We start from the raw sequence: 20142 nt of genomic DNA, 5'->3' as shown, positions 1-20142 counted from the left end.
TTTCACTCTGAATCTCTAATGCTAGACCACCGTATGCAACAAAAAGTATATAACTGCTGATTGTATAAAAACAGCTTGCTCCTATCAAGGTATCCTTCAAGGAAAGACTAAAACAATTTCTAGAATACATTGCTAAAAATCTACTTTTGAAGAGGTGTAGTATTTGATGTATTTGACCTGAAGAGTCAAACTAAGTCTTGACTATTGAAGTCAATGGGAGTGTGCCTCAAAAAGGACTACCAGATTAGGCCCTATAAACACAGAGGAACGATATTGCCACTGAAATACAGTCAGCTCTTTAGTGGAAGGGTAGCAGCCCTGGGGCCCTTTGCATTCTGCACAATAACAGAGTAGGGGAAATTCTGGCTAGGGATACACAGAGAAACCTTTGATCTTCTGATATGTGCCATGGGACTTTGTCCAATACAGAGCAGACAGGACCTCATCTGGAAAACACTCACTGTATGTGATATGGAGCTGTATTTATGCACCTCAGAAGAATGAAAGGCTTGCCTGCTGGGATGTAAAACTATGGTGCCAGGTATTTAAATACTGATACCTAGAATTCAGAATAATACCCTCAGCCATCACCATTTGGACTACACATCTATTTCAATAAATAGATTGTTACCAAGAGGGCTGCTGGAACAATTTTTACTGTGGGGGTGCTGAGAGCCATTGAACCAGACTAAAGCTTGTACATAATGGAAACCACTTCAATCCAGGAGGTGCTGCAGCACCCCCAGCACTCCTAGTTCCAGCACCTATGGTTACCAAAGAACAATCAAGTGCAGTATGGAGGAAATAACATCATTTTTGAGTTTGATACAGAGACACTCCCCCAGCCCTTTCATCCCCACTACTCATTGCACAACAGCCTGAAATAATCAAGGCTTACAACACTAAACAAAAGTTTCAATTAAAGACAAAAAATAGAAGACTGCATTACTATTTATATTTCTGCTGTTATTTGAGAAATAATTACAGTCCAATGAAAATTTTGCTATCTAGGCAGGATGCCTGATTTTGAGCTCACATCAGTTTTACTCAACTGAAAGTAGATGCAATTGCTCCTGGTTCGTGCTGGCATACAAGCCTGGAAACTAAACTGAAGCAGAAAAACCAGAGACTGTTTAACCTTCAGTGGAGATACTGAAGCAATGAACCTGAGCCTAGCGAGAGGCAGGAAAGAAATCAATAACAGGAAACTTTCAATGCATCAGTCTATAATGTACAAAGTCTTGTGTTTTTACTGTCTTGTTATAGGCTAACAATTTCGGGTGAGATTCTTGACTGGGGCCTCTCTCAGATTCTGAGTGACAGAATCTCCATGGGCTCCATCCCTGGACCCAAAGCATGTAAGAGAGCTGCACCCTTGTGCTGACTTACACTATGAGGGTAATGTGTAGCTTCACTCTCCCGAACCCCTTCCCCCAACACGCTCCCTGCTTCCCCTCATAACAAAGGGTTAGGATGTGTCTGGTGTAGGAAGCCGATACACCAGCAGAGAATTTTCCCCAGACAGAGAAACTTCTCCAATGGCCCTCTCTGGTCAGTTGAAAACATGGGAAAACTTCCATGCGATGCAGAGTGGATTTAGCAGACAGGAGAATTCAGCCCTTTGAAGCACAAACATTTCTGGTAGGACACAAATTCTTCTAACTATTCATAAAAATGTGCTCGTGCAATCTTTCATATCTTAACTGGTATTTGGAAGATTACCAGAATATTTAATCAACAGGTTTGTAAAATAAAATCACATATAAACTGTCAACAAAATATAAAACAGCTACAACATGCCAGCCTCGATGCCTTAATTCCCTTCTCCCACTCATGAATTTTACCACAGTGCCCTCTGGAAAGAATGCCTCACGCCAGCTTGCCAAGTCACCACCTCCTACTTATTCAAATCCCTCCTAAAAAATCTCTGTGTGATGCCTGTTACAACCTGGCCCAGTCATCCTCTGTAAGTAGACCCAACATGCTTCTAAGCCACTGTAGACTACACAATCCAACTGCAGTGAGGATGAGGGGCAGCGAGCGACAGAGGGAGGCAGGAAGATGGAGTGAGTGGGCTGGGGCCTCGGAGAAGGGGCAGGGCAAGGGTGTTTGGTTTTGTTCAGTCAGAAATTTGGCAACCCTACATGCCCCAGACCCTGGAACCAGGACCTCAGACCTTCTGAGCCCCCTAGGCCTGTCTACACAGCGTTTTGGAGCATGTGGGAATGCGCCTCCTAGCCCAGAGACTCATGCTGGGTGCTCTAAAAGTAGCTGCATTGACGGCACTTTGAAGTTGCAGGTTGGGATGGAGTTCTGAAGCCTAGCAGGGTTACCAGTTTTGGTTGGATGTATTCCTGGAAATTTCATCACATGACATAATCTTTAATTCTTGGAGACTCCAGGACAATCCTGGAGGGTTGGCAACCCGTAAGCATAGGGAAGGGTGTGGGCTTTAGAGTCTAAGCTCTACCCCAACACTAAACTTCAAAACGTTGTCTATGCAACTACTTTTAGAGGCCCGCTTATCTGAGTCTGTCAATGCAGGTTCTCAGGTTTGCTCCCAGGGGGTCCAAAACGCTGTATAGACTTCCTCCTTTTTGCCTGCACATGCTCCCCCACCACCCCAGAGATCCACTCTGACTTCTAGTTTAATTCTTTTGGGGAAAGTGTGGTAGGAAGGCAAGGAACACAGAATTTATTAGGTTTCAGAGTAGCAGCCATGTTAGTCTGTATCCACAAAAAGAACAGGAATACTTGTGGCACCTTAGAGACTAACAAATTTATAAGGGAATTTCTTAACCTGTTCTTAAAAAGCACTAGAGATTAACAGATTTTTGCAAAATAAAAGTCCTGAGATGCAGCTCCTGCTCCACCCCGGTCTGATCTCACCCATTCTGTGAGGCAGAGCAGGTCCTGTCAGTGTTTCAGGCTAGGCAGAGTCCCTCCTGCCTTCTCTCTCTCTTTCCAGCCCAGTCTGCTGGCCCGTGGAGATAGATGGCTCTGATTCACACAGAGAGAGAAGCACTTCCACACAATCTGTCTCTTTCTGCAGTGTGCTCCACTGGCATGCTTGATCGCTTTATGTCCCCGTGTTCTTGTGATATGAAACAGGGCAAATAGGAGCACACAGTTTACCTTGTCTGCCATTATTTATTTTGGAAGCCTGTATTCCCTCTCACTCATCTCTTCTCTAAACAGTCCCAATCTCTCTTCATATGGAAATTTTTACAAGTGTCTAATCAGTCTTCACACCTGGCTCTGAAAGCCTTCTATTTCTAAAATATCCCTTTTGAGATAGGGGGACCACAGTAATCCAGGTGAGGTGAGGGTGTAACATTGATTTTATATGTTGGTGTTTAACCAACCCATCTGCCACCCTCTCTGTACTCTCTCTCTCTCTCTCTTTTTCTGTGGGTGGTGTAGCATCATTATCTGTTTTTCAGATAGGAAGTTCTTCAGGCCAGGAGCTTTATTTTGTGTATTGAACAGCTTTATTTTGTGTATTGACAGATCACTTTGTCAATGCTAAATAATAGTAATAAATGGCCTTGCTACATAAAGTGAAATTCTGTCTTTTCAGAATCTCTTTTGAAATACATTTTCTGTTCTTTAGAAGGATTTTCCTACTGAAATATCTAAGCCAAGTAATAGCATGAGCTCTTGATAAAATGTTGGTCTCCTATCAAGGACCCAGAATTTGTTCTCTTTGGGCCCAGTTGCAGCACTGTAAATTGCCAGTGTAGACAAGCCCTTAGATAATCATTGTGGTCCAGGTTGTAAAGCTGCTATAGCATATTCTCATATGCAGTGTCTGGTGTTTGTACAGTTTATAGCAAAGAAGACTATATACATAACTAATGTTAGCTTAGGGGATGCCAGAATGAAAGGATCTATTAATCTCTTTAAACATCAAAGGAAGCATTGCCCTGAAGCTTTGGCCTCACATAGTCCTGGATTGCTTCCCGTAGTAGTAGTAGTAGCCCATTCTTTCTTCTTGGTTTTAGACCTCTAGATGAGGCCTGCATTTGGTATTTAGCAAGTTAATGTTATGAGGACAGCCTTTTTAGCAGCTGTGGGCCCTATGTTGCCGGCACTGGAGCTTACTTTTTACACTCAGTTTTGCCCACTACCTAAACACTTTTTGGAGCTTTCTACCTTCCTGGTTATAGGATCATAACTGAAGAGTAGTGACCAAAGTCCACCCCTTATTTAAACAGCTGTAGCCTTTATTTACTTGCATTTAAACCAATTACCAGCTGGTTTTAAAGTGGCTGTACCTTTCCTTTTAGGCAGACTTGGCTTTAAAAATGCTCGCATTGAAAAGCATTGGTCCAAGATCCAAGTCTTTTTTTATTCAGAGTCCCAAACGCCTGCCCCCCACATTACTGCTGGGGACTCAGGGACTAATGAGAGTAAGGGACTACTTAATGTGACTAAGGATAGCAGAATCTCACCCTATGGAAATCATAATAATTAATACCTTCCATTTCTATACGGTACCTTTAATCTAAATCCCAAATTGATTTCCAAACATTAATGAATTAAGTCTCTTACAATCCTTCTGAAATGGGTATAGTGATATCTGTTTGACAGGTGATCATGCTGTGGTATAGAGCTGTGAAGTGATTTGTCTAAGGCCACAAAGTGAGGGTGTGCAGAGCTGAAAACAGGAACCATGGATAACATTATTTTTTGACAGGCCTGTGAAATATTTTGCCTGTGAGATTATACCACCCTGTTCCCCCTATGCACCCCCCCCCACAAAGGAATAGACTTTTGTCCCAACATGTCCCAAAATAATAGTAATAAAAAAGTGTACTGACTTTTATTCATCATCCTATTCTGCCTTAATGTGAATTGATAACAATCTTAGTTTTTAAAAATGATTGTAGTGGGACTATGCTAGAAAGGGTGAGGTTGTAGAATCTGGCCCATAGTGCTTTGGGATGAAAGCTGTTACAGATATTTATTATGAGTGGAATTTTCAAAAACACTTAGCCCTGGTCTACACTAGAGGGGGGGATCGATCTAAGTTACGCAACTTCAGCTACGTGAATAATGTAGCTGAAGTTGATGTACTTAGATCGACTTACCGTGGTGTCTTCACCATGGTGAGTCGACTGCTGCCGCTCCCCCGTCAACTCTGCCTGTACCTCTCGTGGCGCTGGAGTACAGGAGTCGATGGGAGAGCGCTCAGGGGTCGATTTATCACATCTAGACTAGACACGATAAATCGATCCCCACTGGATCGATCACTACCTGACAATCCGGCGGGTAGTGAAGACATACCCTTAGTGTTGGCCTCATTCGGCTTCCACTGAAGTCAATGGTAAAATTTACTCCAAAGGGAACAAAGCCAGGTCAAAGATGAATGCTTTTGAAAACCCCACCTTGTATGTTTCTTTTAGTGCCCAGCATGGGTCCTTTTCAAGCAGAGGTGATGTGATCTCTGCTCTCACGAGCTAACAGTCTAAAAGGACAAAAAAACAGACCAGGGAAAGCAATAAAATATACAAGCAAAAGGATAAAAGTAAAGGCTGGCAAGCATCATTTTAGTTCAAATTTGGGGACAGGGAATTGATATGATTTCTCATATATCTGTTATGACTTGTTTTTTAGAACATAAGCTTTTGGAGGTATTTATTCTGTTTGACCAGTGCCAGGTACAATGAGGCCTCTAGGAGCTTTCACAATGTAAATGTTAATGCTCGTATCAGTTTTGTGTGTATACAGGCGTTCTCAAACTTCATTGTACCGTGACTCCCTTCTGACAACAAAAATTACTACATGACCCCAGCAGGAGTAACTAAAGCCTGAGCCCGCCTGAGATCCTGCTGCCCCGGGTGGAGGGACCAAAGCCCAAGCCCAACCACCCTGTTTGGGGAGCCAAAGCCTGAGCCCCACTGCCTGTGGCTTGGGTGGCCAAAGCCTGGGGCTTCAGTCTCAAGCAGGGGACCTGTAACCTGAGCCCCACCACCCAGGGTTGAAGCCTTTGGGCTTCAGCTTTGACCCCCGGTAATAGGCTCAGGCTTTGGCCCTGGGCCCCAGCAAGTCGAACGCCAACCCTGGCAACCCCATTAAAACAGGGTCGTGACCCACTTTGGGGTCCCAACTCTCAGTTTGAGAACCACTGGTCTATAATAAACCAATGGTTTAGGGCAGAAAAAAGGAACATTGTCACTTAGCAAGTGGTGGTTTCCTTTTCCCCCTTTAAGACAGCCAGAGTATGTCACACAATACCAGCTTTCAGATCCTTATTACAATCCCAAGCTTCAGGATATATTTTCTGAAACAAATACATTCTCTTCACTGCAGAAGAAAAAATAATAAACTGCAAAAATGTATTTTCCTGTTCTCTGCCTAAGGTTGCTTTGTTTGGGTTGAAATTCCTGTGTTTTCAGTTTTAACACAGTGCCCTTTCATAGTGGGAAATGGCAAGAAACAGTAACTATATAGAAGCATTTTTTCCCTCAAGAATATCTTGATTAAAAAGTATAGTGCATTACCTCAAGTGTGTAAAACATTTTAGGCCTCTTGCAGCATATTCTTTATTAATTTTTGATGTACTTCATTGTATCCATAATCCATTGACGACAACCAAATGTCAAACTTTAAGATTATTTTGTTCAATGCGCTTGTGCTAATTCTTCCAAAATCTTTCAGATTGTACCCTTATTAATTAATTATTTTTAAGCTGGGCAATAGTAATATATGACAAACAAAGCTTGTAGAGTAATCATAATATTATGTAGCTCTTACATGGCACTTTTTGTCTAGAAATCTCAAAATGTTTTGCAAAGCTGGGTGAGAATAATTTATTCTCATTTTACAGATGGAGGCAAAAAAAGGGCACAAGGAGGTGAAGTCATTTACCCAAACTCACAGAGTGAGTCATTGGCAGAATTGGGACTAACAACCTGTTTTTTTGATTATCAGACCTGTGTCCTCCCTATTGGTCTATGTGGCCTCTATGTGTAAAAGCATTAAGGCTGATTATGTATCTAGTCACTCAGAGCAGTTTCAGAATCAAGCCAGTTGTTTGGGAAATGTCATTTTAATGTAACAGTTTTTCCACACAGGAATTAGATATGCATTACAGTATCTTTTTTGTGGTTCCTGTCTCTGACAGGAATCAGGTGCAATAAAAGTTGTGATACATGTTTCCAAAAGTAAACCTTCACTGAAATAGAATCACTTTCCAGCATCAAAGCATCTGAAAAGCTCTGTTCATGGTCCTCCGCTGGAACATGTTCCCCAAAAACATTTAGTGATTATTTTTCTCTGCTGTACCAGAAAATATCAACAACCACATATAACCCAGCTTCCTTTTAATTCTAATTCAATTCTTTTGATTAATTCTTTATACTAAATTCTCAATTTTTTTATAGTTAATTCTAAGGTTGCAAAACAGGCATCCCAGAAGCCTAAATTACATTTCAAAAGTGACTTATGCATATAGGAGCCTAAGGGCTTGTCTACACAGGAAGCTATTGTGAAAAAAGGTAGTATGTGAATGTAAAGCACAATAGCTGTTCCTCACTATCTCCTCATGTGGACATTCTTATTCCACAGTAAAAGAGCCTTTGTGAATTAAGTTAATCCACAAGAAAGCACTCAGTCCAGAATAAGAGTGTCTACATGCAGAGCTAGTGAGGAATAGCTATTGCACTTTACAATCACATCCTAGTTTATTTCACTAAAGTTTCCTCACGTAAACAAGGCCTTGGGTTCCCAAATCACTTGGGCACCTTCAAAAATGTAACAGCTGTAGTACTAGTGATGACTCACTTTTACGGAAAACTGCTTTGACTTTTCCTCCTTTTTACCCAGTATTTGCTGCTGTCTATTCATGACATTAAATAACGGAGCAGATCCCAAACATTCCAGACATGTGTATTCTGAAATGGGGACAGTAATGCCAATCAGTGTAGACCATTTTCATTCCATTTGGAATTTTGAGAGGCTCTTTCTGTTTTACTTGTCTGGTCCCAGTTGTGTCATGACTGCCCAATCCTTTTTTAAAGAAGTGGAAAGTTCTGCCAGAAATAATTTCTTAGAAGTTTGATACTTCTCTGAACAAGCAGTGAAATGTTGACAAGGAAATTCTGAATACTGTTCCAGTCCCAAGCTTTAGTTATTGAATGGAATTATGTACAAAAGTAGAGAAAAAAAGCAAAGGAACTCATTTGAAAATTATGTCAGAAATTGTATGCAGTGGGTCACTTTGGCTGAGTTATTTTTATCTAAATTAGAAATAAAGCTGGTTGCGGGGACAGATCCTCAGCTAGAATAAATTAAATCAGTAGCACTTCTTATAATTTTATCATGAGTTTTACAATGTTTCATTTGTTTTCTTAAAGCACTAATTCCTGGAGTAATGTCACTTAGTGAGAATCTCCACTTTCACTTTGAAAAAAAGGAAATATCTAGCCTTTGTGGTTGCACAGAAAAGCTTTGAAAACATGTCCCAAGTCTATTCTAAATGTTTAAGAAAATAGGAAAATAAAAAGAATCCTAATTTTAAAAAAGTTCATGATTTTTGCACTAATTTCATGATTTTTGCAGGTGGGGGTATGTTAACTTCATGTTGGAATGGTGGAGGGGTTGAGATAAGATACTATGTAGACTAGTTGAAAGTATTAGTTACGAGACACCATACATTTTCTAAAGGTTAAAAGCCAACAGTGTAATCTTGGCTCCATTCTAGTAAATGGCATATCTCCCAATGACTTTAATGGGGCAAGGATGTGTAGGATGGGATTTCCAAGAGGGATGAGTGTTGGCCTAATTCTGCTCCCACTTAAGACAAGATTTTTACTAGTGCAGCATTGTCAACCCTAAAAGTTAAAACATCATGAGCCAGACCCCAAAAATCACAAGACTTTTTTAAAAAAAGACTGTTGTCTTTTTTATGAGGGGTGTCTGTTGATTTCTGAACTCCCCATACCCATACCCACTATATCTGAGAGAGAGAATTAGTGTTGCCCACTCTCTCAAATGTATTGAGTAAAGTGACTTTGGCTCCCACTTCAGGACCAATCCCTATTTGCCTGATGGCACAGAGCTTCCAGCTTCTCCTCAAACCCCAACATTCTAGTTAAGTCCATACCCCGTCATCTCCACATCTGTCCATCTGCCCAGTAATTAATTACACACTTCTAGCCCCCACATCTGCCTGTCCCCCCAGGCCCCACACCAGCTCTGGGGTCCTTCACCCCCTTCCCAGTCCAGGGAGAGGGGGGGACACTGCAGGTGCTTTTCTCCCCTTTCCCAGGCCTGGGAGGAGGTGGCTCTAGGGTTTCTTCACCCCTTTCCCCCCTTTTCTCTAGGCCTGGTATTATAGGAATGGTTTTACTGTAGACTCTGCCCCAGACTTCCTGTGAGACCTGGGCACATAGGTTAAGTTATCCGTGTCTTAGCTTTCCCAACCTATAAAATTGGAATAAAGCATATCCACAGGAATATTTGGCATGACTAATACTTGAGCTCCTCCAATCTAAGGTGCTGAATAATTGCAAATTATTATTATTTGAAAACTCATTTATTTTGAGAAACATGGAAACATCCACACCCCTGAGAGAGATCATTAAGATGACCTAACCTCGAGTTTAGCCATTCTGTTGACCTAGCTACCACTTCTCAGGGAGGAGGAGGAGGAGGAGGATTACCTTCAACAATGGGAGAATCCCTCCGGTCACTGTAGTAAGTTCCTACGCTGAAGTGCTACAGCTGTGGCACTGATGCATTTTAAGCGTAGCTACCGTATATACCGAGGCTGAAGGTGAGGGCCAGAAAGGACTGAACGCAGAGGGGCAGTGGAGGGGCTTACCTGCTGATGTCTCACACCAGAGAGCTGGGCCCAGAGTAACAGTAAGAGGGCTGGAGGAGTGGGGGATGCTCCCCTGGTTAGGATGATCTCCCAGCAGAGAGGCTATGGTGGTTCCCAGTGGGGTTGTGCTCCATTTGGAAGGGCTGGGGGGAGGCTACCCTAGCAGAAAGACAGAAGAGGACTGAAAAAGAGTCCAGGTGTGGTAGGAGGCACTGATGTGTGGTACGTGAGGCATCAAAGGGTGAGATGTTTTGGGATTTTCATGACTACATGCACTGGTGTGTTCAGTGGAGGCAAGAGAGCCTGGTGTAGAACTCTTGGGTTACCTGAGAGGGGAAACTGAGGTGGGTGCACGGTTGTTCCTATGACAGAAGCTCTAGGGGTGTAGTCTGGCCATTGCTGCTTCGCTTTGTAACCGCACTTAGCTGCCTTGGTCCTGCAGATAGCACTGAGCATGCGGCTCCTCGGCCTCCTAGCAACAGGGGGCATTGTGGTGCTGCTCCTTCCTGGACTCTTCCCTCTGCTTCCTGTCAGTGAAAAGCAGAGAAGGGCAACCCAGCACCACAAGGTGACCACCTGCTCCCAGCTAGAGAAGAATGGATGGGACGAGAGGACCTAGTGACCCCCCCCGGCAAAGAGGGACAGTCTGGGGTACATCTGAGAGCCCACCCCCAGGAATAAGAGACTGAGGGAGGCTCCCTATCCCACAGTAAAAGGGTGCTAAATGTAGGGGAGTGCCAGAGGGAAGGGAGAACAGGGAGGAAAAATGCAGAAATTCTCTCCATCTTCTCCAACAAGGGAGCAGCTGAGGAACATGACCCATGGGGTGGAGGTGAAGCTGGGTACCCTCTGATGGGGCATTAGTGCCTCTCAAGTGGAGGCAGTGAAGCGGAATAAGACACCTCCCTCAGGAGCAAAAGAAAGGGGAATAGAGACCCTCCCCGCACCTGTGAATGAGTCATGAGACTGCTAATAAAACAAACTTCTAAGGAGAATAGGGGGGCAGGAGAGGGAAATGGAGACCGCCAAGTGTGTGGAACAGGGTGGGAAAAGATTCCACTGAAGAAAAGAGAGACCCTGCCCCCAGTGGGGAATGCCATGAGGAGAGCCAAGTATGAAGACAGTGGAGAGAGACCCCAGAGCGGGACAGGAACCTCTAATCAGACCTAAGGAGAGACACTTACAAAGGGAGGAAGAGAGCAACTGCAAAAAGAGCCCCAAGGGGGAAAAGAGAGGTGAGAGCCACCACCCAATGGGAGAGGGAAGTGGAGAGACCCACAAGGATGAGGCAGTGAAGCAGATGATCAAATGGTGAAAAGTACCCAAGGAGGGAGAGAGGAATGAAACCGAGTGGGTGGGGGAAGGGGACTTAGGGCAGACCCCTAGAAGAGGAGACACTCCAGTAAGAGGCTGTCAGTGAAGAGAGAGATTCCAGGAGGAAAGAGATGGAGTGAGACCACAGTGACGCAACCTAGTGGGAGGGAAGAGAATAGGGCAGCAAGAGAGAGGAGGGATGGAGGGAAGGACAGAAAAATTAATCAGCAGAAAAACAAATGCTGAAAATAACAGAAAGAAAGAGACAGATGAAGAGACAGAAGGAAATAAAAATGTTGAATGACAGTTGAAAAGGAATAGAAGATAAATCATAGGAGACACAGTAAGTTATTATTCTTATCTGGCTAGCACCAATAGTTGCAAGGCACTTTACAGACTGGTGTAAATTGAAGGTGCCTGCCCTAAAGACCTTACAGACTACACAGGCAATGTATAATTGAAGGAAAACAAGTAGTGACGAAAACCAATACAATTGACGTTTTGTTTGGATTTATTACTATAAGTTTAAAGAAAGCTTAGTGCCAGAAGATTACCTGAAAACACTTTGATTTTTATATAGCAGGAACCCTCACGTGATATGATTGTACGGAAGCAGGGGTGTTTGGTTGGTCTGGTTCTATGGGTATTAGAACCCCAGTATCCTATGTATGGGGGTAACATGCTTTGTTTTGTTGTTAACAATGATGCTGACTTCTTCAGTATATTTTTCTGTGTTTCTGTGTGCATCTGATGAGAAATGTATGATAGTATTAAGAACCCTGTGGGTGTGCTAGTTCTGGTGCAGGAAAATTAGCATTTTAAAGGAACAAATTTTGGCCACGTGGCAATTTATTGAAGTACAGATATAGATAAGCTTACTTTTTTTGGTTCCAAGTTTTAAAGTTTTTATAACTTTTCTAAAATTCAGAAAATTGTGCAAACTTTATTCAAAATCTATTGGTGGAAGATGCCTGGTTCTTCTCTCTCTGCGCCTCTACCCTCCTTTCTTTCTCAGCCTTCCCAAACACTAATTCAGTTTCCCCAGCTTTGGTTGGCTGTCTACAGGTGTGTATATTGCCCCAAAATTTCCCACTGGCAATGGCAATAATGAAAGCATTAGAGTAGAAAGGGCTGCAAGCATTTTAAGAACTGTGTTGTCTAAGCCTGCTGGAAGCAGAAATATGTGACAAAATGCTTAAGATGTCAATGGTGCATTGTCTACACTAGTGCTCCTATCATTGGTGGAGCTGAATATCTGAGAATATGTATACATGACACAGCTTTTAGTGACACGGCTGTGTCGCTACAGCCATGCCACTAAAAGGTGCACAGTGTAGCTGCTGTTTGTCGGCTCTCCTGCTGACAAAAAACTTCCACCCTCAACGAGAAGCCTTAGCTTTGTCGTCAGGAAAGCGCTCCTGCCCACGAAGCGCTGTTCACACCAGCGGTTGTTGTCAGCAAAACTTTTGTCTTTCAGGGGGATGTTTTTTTAACACCTCTGAAAGACAAAAGTTTTGTTGTTCAGTTGCCAGTGTAAACAAAGCCTGAGAAACTTTAGATCAAATATCCTAGTGTAGACCAGGTCTAACTGTGAGCTCTTTGTTTTTGCAGGAGAGATGTCTAAAGAGGGGTGATATGCATCAATTTTAGGTCTGGTCTCATTTAGCATCTTCATTAATGCACTGGAAGAAGGAGTAAAGTGTATTAATTAGCTTTGCAGTGAAGACTCATTTGGAAGATGAGGACAGAGAAATTATGTGAAGTGTCACAGATGAGGTAAAAGTACAGGAAAGAAATAACAAAATGAGATTTTACTTGGACAAATGCAAGCAAGCTAATCTTGAAAAAAACAATATGGAACACAGATTTATTAGAAGGTTGATACTTGGAAATCAGTAATCCTGAAAGAAACCTAGAGGTGATACTGGACAACAAATTTAAAATAAAATTGCAATGTAATATAACACCACAAATGTGATGGATGTGGTTTTGGGATGTATTCAAAGAGAGAATCTGCTCAACTTTGGCGATTCCAAACCTAGACTGTAGGATTTAATTCTGAGCATTTCTGAATTCCCTCCAGTTTGCCCAGGTCTTTCTAGAGAGTAATAAAAAGGTAATAAACACTTCACAGGATCAGGCCCCAAGTCTCTCTAAAATTAATGGGAGCTAAGGCACTAAGCTCTTTATAGAAGAAACTGAACACTTTGCAGGATTGGGCCAAAAAAATTAGCAGACAGGTGCATTCTGCACAAATTTCACACAAATTCTGCACAAATTTCTGACAGGCTTCAAGATGGAGTCATATTAGAACAGTGACAACATAATAATGGTATGGATAACACAGCGATATCTATAGTTGAGAGAACCATGTTTTATATATGCAACTCTTGCAACTTTACTATGAAAGGATATAGGGTTTTCAGATATGTACTGTACACTTCCTTTAAGTATCCAAAGGCACATGCAAAATCCAGTTTTTCATTCCAGTACCCCAGGCTGTAGCAACTCTGGTGCTCAGTGTGGAAAATAAACATAGCACAAGACATACAAAACACTGCATTCACATCTTGTGCACTGTATCTGGTAAACAATGTATTTGGCTCACTAACAGTCTCTGGGCTTAACTACCTTGAACTGCTTTGAAAAATGAACCTCTGATTTTGTTATAACATCAGCAGTTAATTCCCTTCCTTAAGTAAATAAAACAAGTATGTTAAAGACCTATGAGTCACGTCCCACATCAGAAGTAGCAAATACAAAATAATAAACAGCAGATCACTACTAAGGGGCTGGTTCTAACATCAAAAAACACACCCCTGACTGACATAAGTTTCACCAAGAAAAGTGCCCGTGTGGACAGCGCTATGTCAGTGGGATGTGCTCTCCTGCCAGCATAGTTACCGCCGCTCGTTGGGGGTGGTTTAATTATGCTGGCGGGAGAGTTCTCTCCTGCTGGCATAGAGCGGCTACCCTGGAGACCTTACAGCAGCCCAGCTGCAGAGGTACAACTGTGCACTGTAAGGTTTGTAGTGTAAACATAGCCTAAGATAAGAGGGAGAACATGCAGGGAACTATTTACTATGAACTAGATAACAAGGGACAAGGAATGTAGAGATGAGGTAAAGAGGAAGTTGAATAATGGTCAGTATGTGCTGCACAGGGATTGGTTCCTGCAAAGTAACCAAGCCAAGCCAAAAATGTGTGAAGCAATGTATTGTAAATACAACGAGATGTGTAATGTATAAAAAGGGAAAAGGTTTCTCTGTAACTTTGGAGCTGTGATGTACCCTGCATCCATCCACCGCCACCCTCCCTCCCCCCTGTGTTTGAGTCTGATCAACTCAACGTAGCATTGCTGTATGCCAAATAAAGATACCTGAGTGACAAAGGGTGGAGTCAAACTGAGTTCTTTGGAAGCGGAATGGAAAGATGTCTTGGAGGGAATCCCAACAATATGTAGGGCCAAATCCTGCACTTAGTTACACCCATTCCACCTCGCTGTGCAACAGCATGAAGAGTTTGATCCAGACTCTTTTGCAAAAAATACATAGATGGTAAGTTGTAGGGCCAAATTCACCATTGGTGTAGCTCCATTGGTTTTAAAGGCTATGCACCGGGGATAAACATAGCACTAAAGATTAAAATATTTAATTTTAATTAGTCTTTGCTTCCCGTAAAGGAAGCTTCTGCTGATGACTTCAGAGCATACTGGTACTAGTATATTTAACACTCTGCCTTGTTACTGTTATTATCTATTAATTGTGTAACAGTAGTTCCCACAGGCCCTAATAATGACTGGGGGCCCCACAGTGCCTGGTTGTTGAACAAACACTAGAAGACATGGTCACCCTGGAACTTTTGACATATTATAAAGTGATATGGAACTCTGTGTTTAAAGTGTTGCCTGGGAAAATTAAGTTATTTAGCTGCTTATACTTTATGTTGTTAAGTTTGAGTGCATCCACTAGTCCATTTTTCCATTTATCTTGCTTATATGATGCATTTTATTATGGTCTGATGATAAAGTGATACGGTGGAGGTCTTGAGGTAGGTAGGTAGGGTCTGGGAGTTGCTGTAGACCTTTGTGTGCATCCTGGGGAATTTTATATCATTTTTCCTAATTATTCCTTGTATAAGGGTGATAGAGGCAGAGAAAACAACCAATGTGTTGTGGAATGCTGAGGTGACCTTCCAGACCACCAGCTTATTTGACAAACTGTCCCTTGATTATTTCAAATGCTTCCCATACTTTCTCTCATAGCACTCCTCTGTGCTCCCCTCCACACAGCACCCCTGCTGTGCTCAATTTGTTTTCTCACTAGCCCTTACTTTGTGCTCCCCACACCCTTGTTTCCTCTCTGGAGGAGTATCCTATTGCTGCCTAATGTAGCTCTGAGCCCAGCCTTCTGATATTAGTATAGAGTGTATATTCCCCACTCCAGCCCAGCACCTACATTATGCTGCACAGCTTCAGTGAAAGCAGTTGCCCTGAGCTCCCCCTGAAAATATCCAAGAGGTGACTGGCTTGGTACAGTAGAACCTCAGAGTTACAAACACCTCGGGAATGGAGGTTGTTCATAACTCTGAAATGTTCGTAACTCTGAACAACACGTAATAGTTGTTCTTTCAAAAGTTTACATTGACTTAATGCAGCTTTGAAACTTTACTATGCAGAAGAAAAATGCTGCTTTTAGCCATCTTTATTTAACTGAAACAAGCATAGAAACAGTTTCCTTGCCTTGTCAAATCTTCTTTTTAAACTTTCCCTTTATTTTTTAGTAGTTTACATTGAACACAGTACTGTACTGTATTTGCTTTTTTTGGTCTCTGCTGCTGCCTGATTTGTGTACTTCTGGTTTCAAATGAGATGTGTGATTGACTAGTCAGTTCGTAACTCTGGTGTTTGTAACTCTGAGGTTTTACTGTATGGTTAAAGGCTCTGAGGGCCACTGGGAGAGCAAGTTGTGGAGGATCACCTGGTGCATAAGCAGCTGGAGAAGCACTGTTACACAGCAGTGCTATAGACACCTTCAACAGTTGAAGTCAAGTCCTGGGGACTGAAAATGTCTGGTACCATTTGGGATACTATCAGCCAGACCAGGACTTGCTGACAGCTTTGGTTGAGAGGAGTCTTGGTGTGTATGCTAGATAAGCTTACCTTTGACACAGGCCTGAACTTGCCCATACCATTCCCCACAGCTGTCACAGAGCAGCGTAAAAGCAGCCTCTTTGTTGCCCATGACGTAGCCCTGAGCACAAACATAAAGCAGCTCATCCCCCATTTCAAACCCAGTGTGACCATGCAGGATCGTGTGAGGAAAGGATGGGGGGTCTCCACATGGTTTGTCTGAGAAGAAAAAGAAACAAGTATCGTTAGGAGAAAATGTAATATATTGAAGTATGTTGCTAAGAATGGTGTTAGATTGGTAAGTCTAGATACCATCGCCTGTATATCCACAGAACACATACACTGTTCACCACATATGGTACACGCTCCCCACAGTACTTCATAATTATGCTTCAGTCATGCCCTGGACAGGCATATGTAGAGTTAAAAGAGTAGTCTGATCTTCATGTCCATGCAATTTTGGGTTCTTTGCTGGGGACGTGTCAGTACCTGTTGGGATGGCGATGTGTGTGGACCCATATCTAGTAGGGCTTTTGCCTACACTATAAATCAACCAACTAAATCAAGGTTACAAAGTCTTATCCTGTATCAACACTAATTTTGGTCAGGCCTAGATAGCATGTTAGTTAAGCCTGACATAAACTCAACCATTTTTTTCTGAGTCAAGACAAAGTCTTGGAAATGGACTGAGACTTCCAGTTCATTCTATATAGTCCTCTAAAGAGTTGTCAGTTGGTGAGATCTGACTTGAGCCAAGTTAAAACCTGCAATGACAAGCTCAATAGGCCACTTGCAGTCTTCTGAGCCATCCAGTCCCCTACCAAACAGCATACATAATCTACAGGATTCTCATTAACCTTTTCCTTCTCATAACGGGAACTCATTTACAATCTCAAATTGGCTTCCAAAGGGGAAACCTAACCTGTGAAGCAGTGACCTGTGTTCTCAAATTCACAAAGACAGTTTGGGTTAAAAAAGCGCTGAACTCTCCTGTGAGAAAGCTGAGATGCTAAATCAACATGTTTGTCAGGAAATAAAATATAAAATGCATTTAATTGGATAACTCATTTGACAGTACTTGTGTATGCAGCACTGAGAACCTGAAAGTGAAAATGAATACAGTATAAACATACATGAAATTGACTTAATTTATTTTTTCTACCTGAGAGAAATGCAAACAGTAAATAAACAACAGCCATAGTGAAAAGCAAACTGCATTTTAAAAATTTATACAGTTTTAATAATCTAAGAAGGTGTCAATAGCATAGGGCCAGACTATTCAGGTAGTAATAAGAACACAGAGTGTCCTTTCCTTGCAGATTCTCCCCTCCTCACGAACATCCTGTAAGAGAAGGATTAGTCACATCCATGTCACCATCCCTTCTTGCTTCAGATTCCATAGGCCCCCCTTGGAAGGCCAAAGGTGTCGGGCCAAGCCCTACCAAAACCACAATGGACAGTGAATACAGCCGCAGGACATATTAACTCTTCCATAGCCCCTTCCACACTTCCCTTCACTCACTCCAGAGGCATTGATGGCTTCAGGGATACCGCTGACAGAATAGCTTCAACGAAGCCACATTGTTAAAAAGTGATCAAGTTTAACTTGGATTTAAACTTGGAGAGTGGTCAGTTTGGATGAGCTATTGCCAGCAGGAGAGTGAGTTTGTGTGTGTGTGTGTGTCCCCGGGAAAAAAAAAAGGGGGGAGGGGTTGAGAAAGCCTGGATTTGTGCTGGACATGGCCCACCTTGATTACCATGCACATTGTAGGGAGAGTGGTCACTTTGGATGAGCTATTACCAGCAGGAGAGTGAGTTTGTGTGTGTATGGGGGTGGGGAGGATGTGAGAAAACCTGGATTTGTGCTGGAAATGGCCCACCTTGATTATCATGCACATTGTAGGGAGAGTGGTCACTTTGGATGAGCTATTACCAGCAGGATAGTGAGTTTGTGTGTGTGGTTTTTGGAAGGGGGTGAGGGGGTGAGAGAACCTGGATTTGTGCAGGAAATGGCCCACCTTGATTATCATGCACATTGTGAAGAGAGTTGTCACTTTGGATGGGCTATTACCAGCAGGAGAGTGAATTTGTGTGGGGGGTGGAGGGTGAGAAAACCTGGATTTGTGCTGGAAATGGCCCAACTTGATGATCACTTTAGATAAGCTATTACCAGCAGGACAGTGGGGTGGGAGGAGGTATTGTTTCATGACCTCTGTGTGTATATAATGTCTGCTGCAGTTTCCACGGTATGCATCCGATGAAGTGAGCTGTAGCTCACAAAAGCTCATGCTCAAATAAATTGGTTAGTCTCTAAGGTGCCACAAGTACTCCTTTTCTTTTTGTGAATACAGACTAACACGGCTGTTACTCTGAAATCTCCCTACAATGTGCATGGTAATCAAGCTGGGCCATTTCCTGCACAAATCCAGGCTTTCTCACGCCCCCCCCCCCCCCGGGGAACACACACACACACACACACACACAAACTCACTCTCCTGCTGGCAATAGCTCATCCAAACTGACCACTCTCCAAGTTTAAATCCAAGTTTAACCAGAACGTCGGGGGGGGGAGGGTAGGAAAAAACAAGGGGAAATAGGCTACCTTGCATAATGACTTAGCCACTCCTAGTCTCTATTTAAGCCTAAATTAATAGTATCCAATTTGCAAATGAATTCCAATTCAGCAGTTTCTCGCTGGAGTCTGGATTTGAAGCTTTTTGTTGTAAGATAGCGACCTTCATGTCTGTGATTGCGTGACCAGAGAGATTGAAGTGTTCTCCGACTGGTTTATGAATGTTATAATTCTTGACATCTGATTTGTGTCCATTTATTCTTTTACGTAGAGACTGTCCAGTTTGACCAATGTAAATGGCAGAGGGGCATTGCTGGCACATGATGGCATTGGTGGATGTGCAGGTGAACGAGCCTCTGATAGTGTGGCTGATGTTATTAGGCCCTGTGATGGTGTCCCCTGAATAGATATGTGGGCACAGTTGGCAACGGACTTTGTTGCAAGGATAGGTTTCTGGGTTAGTGGTTCTGTTGTGTGGTATGTGGTTGTTGGTGAGTATTTGCTTCAGGTTGCGGGGCTGTCTGTAGGCAAGGACTGGCCTGTCTCCCAAGATTTGTGAGAGTGTTGGGTCATCCTTCAGGATAGGTTGTAGATCTTTAATAATGCGTTGGAGGGATTTTAGTTGGGGGCTGAAGGTGACGGCTAGTGGCATTCTGTTATTTTCTTTGTTAGGCCTGTCCTGTAGTAGGTGACTTCTGGGAACTCTTCTGGCTCTATCAATCTGTTTCTTCACTTCCGCAGGTGGGTATTGTAGTTGTAAGAAAGCTTGACAGAGATCTTGTAGCTGTTTGTCTCTGTCTGAGGGGTTGGAGCAAATGCGGTTGTATCACAGAGCTTGGCTGTAGACGATGGATCGTGTGGTGTGGTCAGGGTGAAAGCTGGAGGCACGTAGGTAGGAATAGCAGTCAGTAGGTTTCCGGTATAGGGTGGTGTTTATGTGACCATTGTTTATTAGCACTGTAGTGTCCAGGAAGTGGATCTCTTGTGTGGACTGGACCAGGCTGAGGTTGATGGTGGGATGGAAATTGTTGAAATCATGGTGGAATTCCTCAAGGGCTTCTTTTCCATGGGTCCAGATGATGAAGTTGTCATCAATATAGCGCAAGAAGAGTAAGGGCTTTAGGGGACGAGAGCTGAGGAAGCGTTGTTCTAAATCAGCCGTAAAAATGTTGGCATACTGTGGGGCCATGCGGGTACCCATAGCAGTGCTGCTGATCTGAAGGTATACATTGTCCCCAAATGTAAAATAGTTATGGGTAAGGACAAAGTCACAAAGTTCAGCCACCAGGTTAGTCG

The 20142-nt window shown here is 42.9% G+C and overlaps 1 protein-coding gene across 1 annotated transcript in view; it reads right to left on the bottom strand.

Annotated features, from left to right (window-relative positions):
• Positions 1–20142, bottom strand: part of SUSD5 (sushi domain containing 5) — a 79038-nt gene that overhangs the window by 10343 nt on the left and 48553 nt on the right. The window contains exon 4 of the mRNA XM_084618673.1: positions 16305–16493. Within this exon, the coding sequence (XP_084474799.1) occupies positions 16305–16493 (189 nt within the window). The remainder of the gene's footprint in view (positions 1–16304; positions 16494–20142) is intronic.

Source organism: Lepidochelys olivacea, assembly GCF_965140295.1.
Source record: "Lepidochelys olivacea isolate rLepOli2 genome assembly, chromosome: 2".
Classification (NCBI taxonomy): Eukaryota; Metazoa; Chordata; order Testudines; family Cheloniidae; genus Lepidochelys; species Lepidochelys olivacea.
Note: the sequence above shows the minus strand (reverse complement) of the source record. Positions and strands in the feature narration are given on the sequence as shown.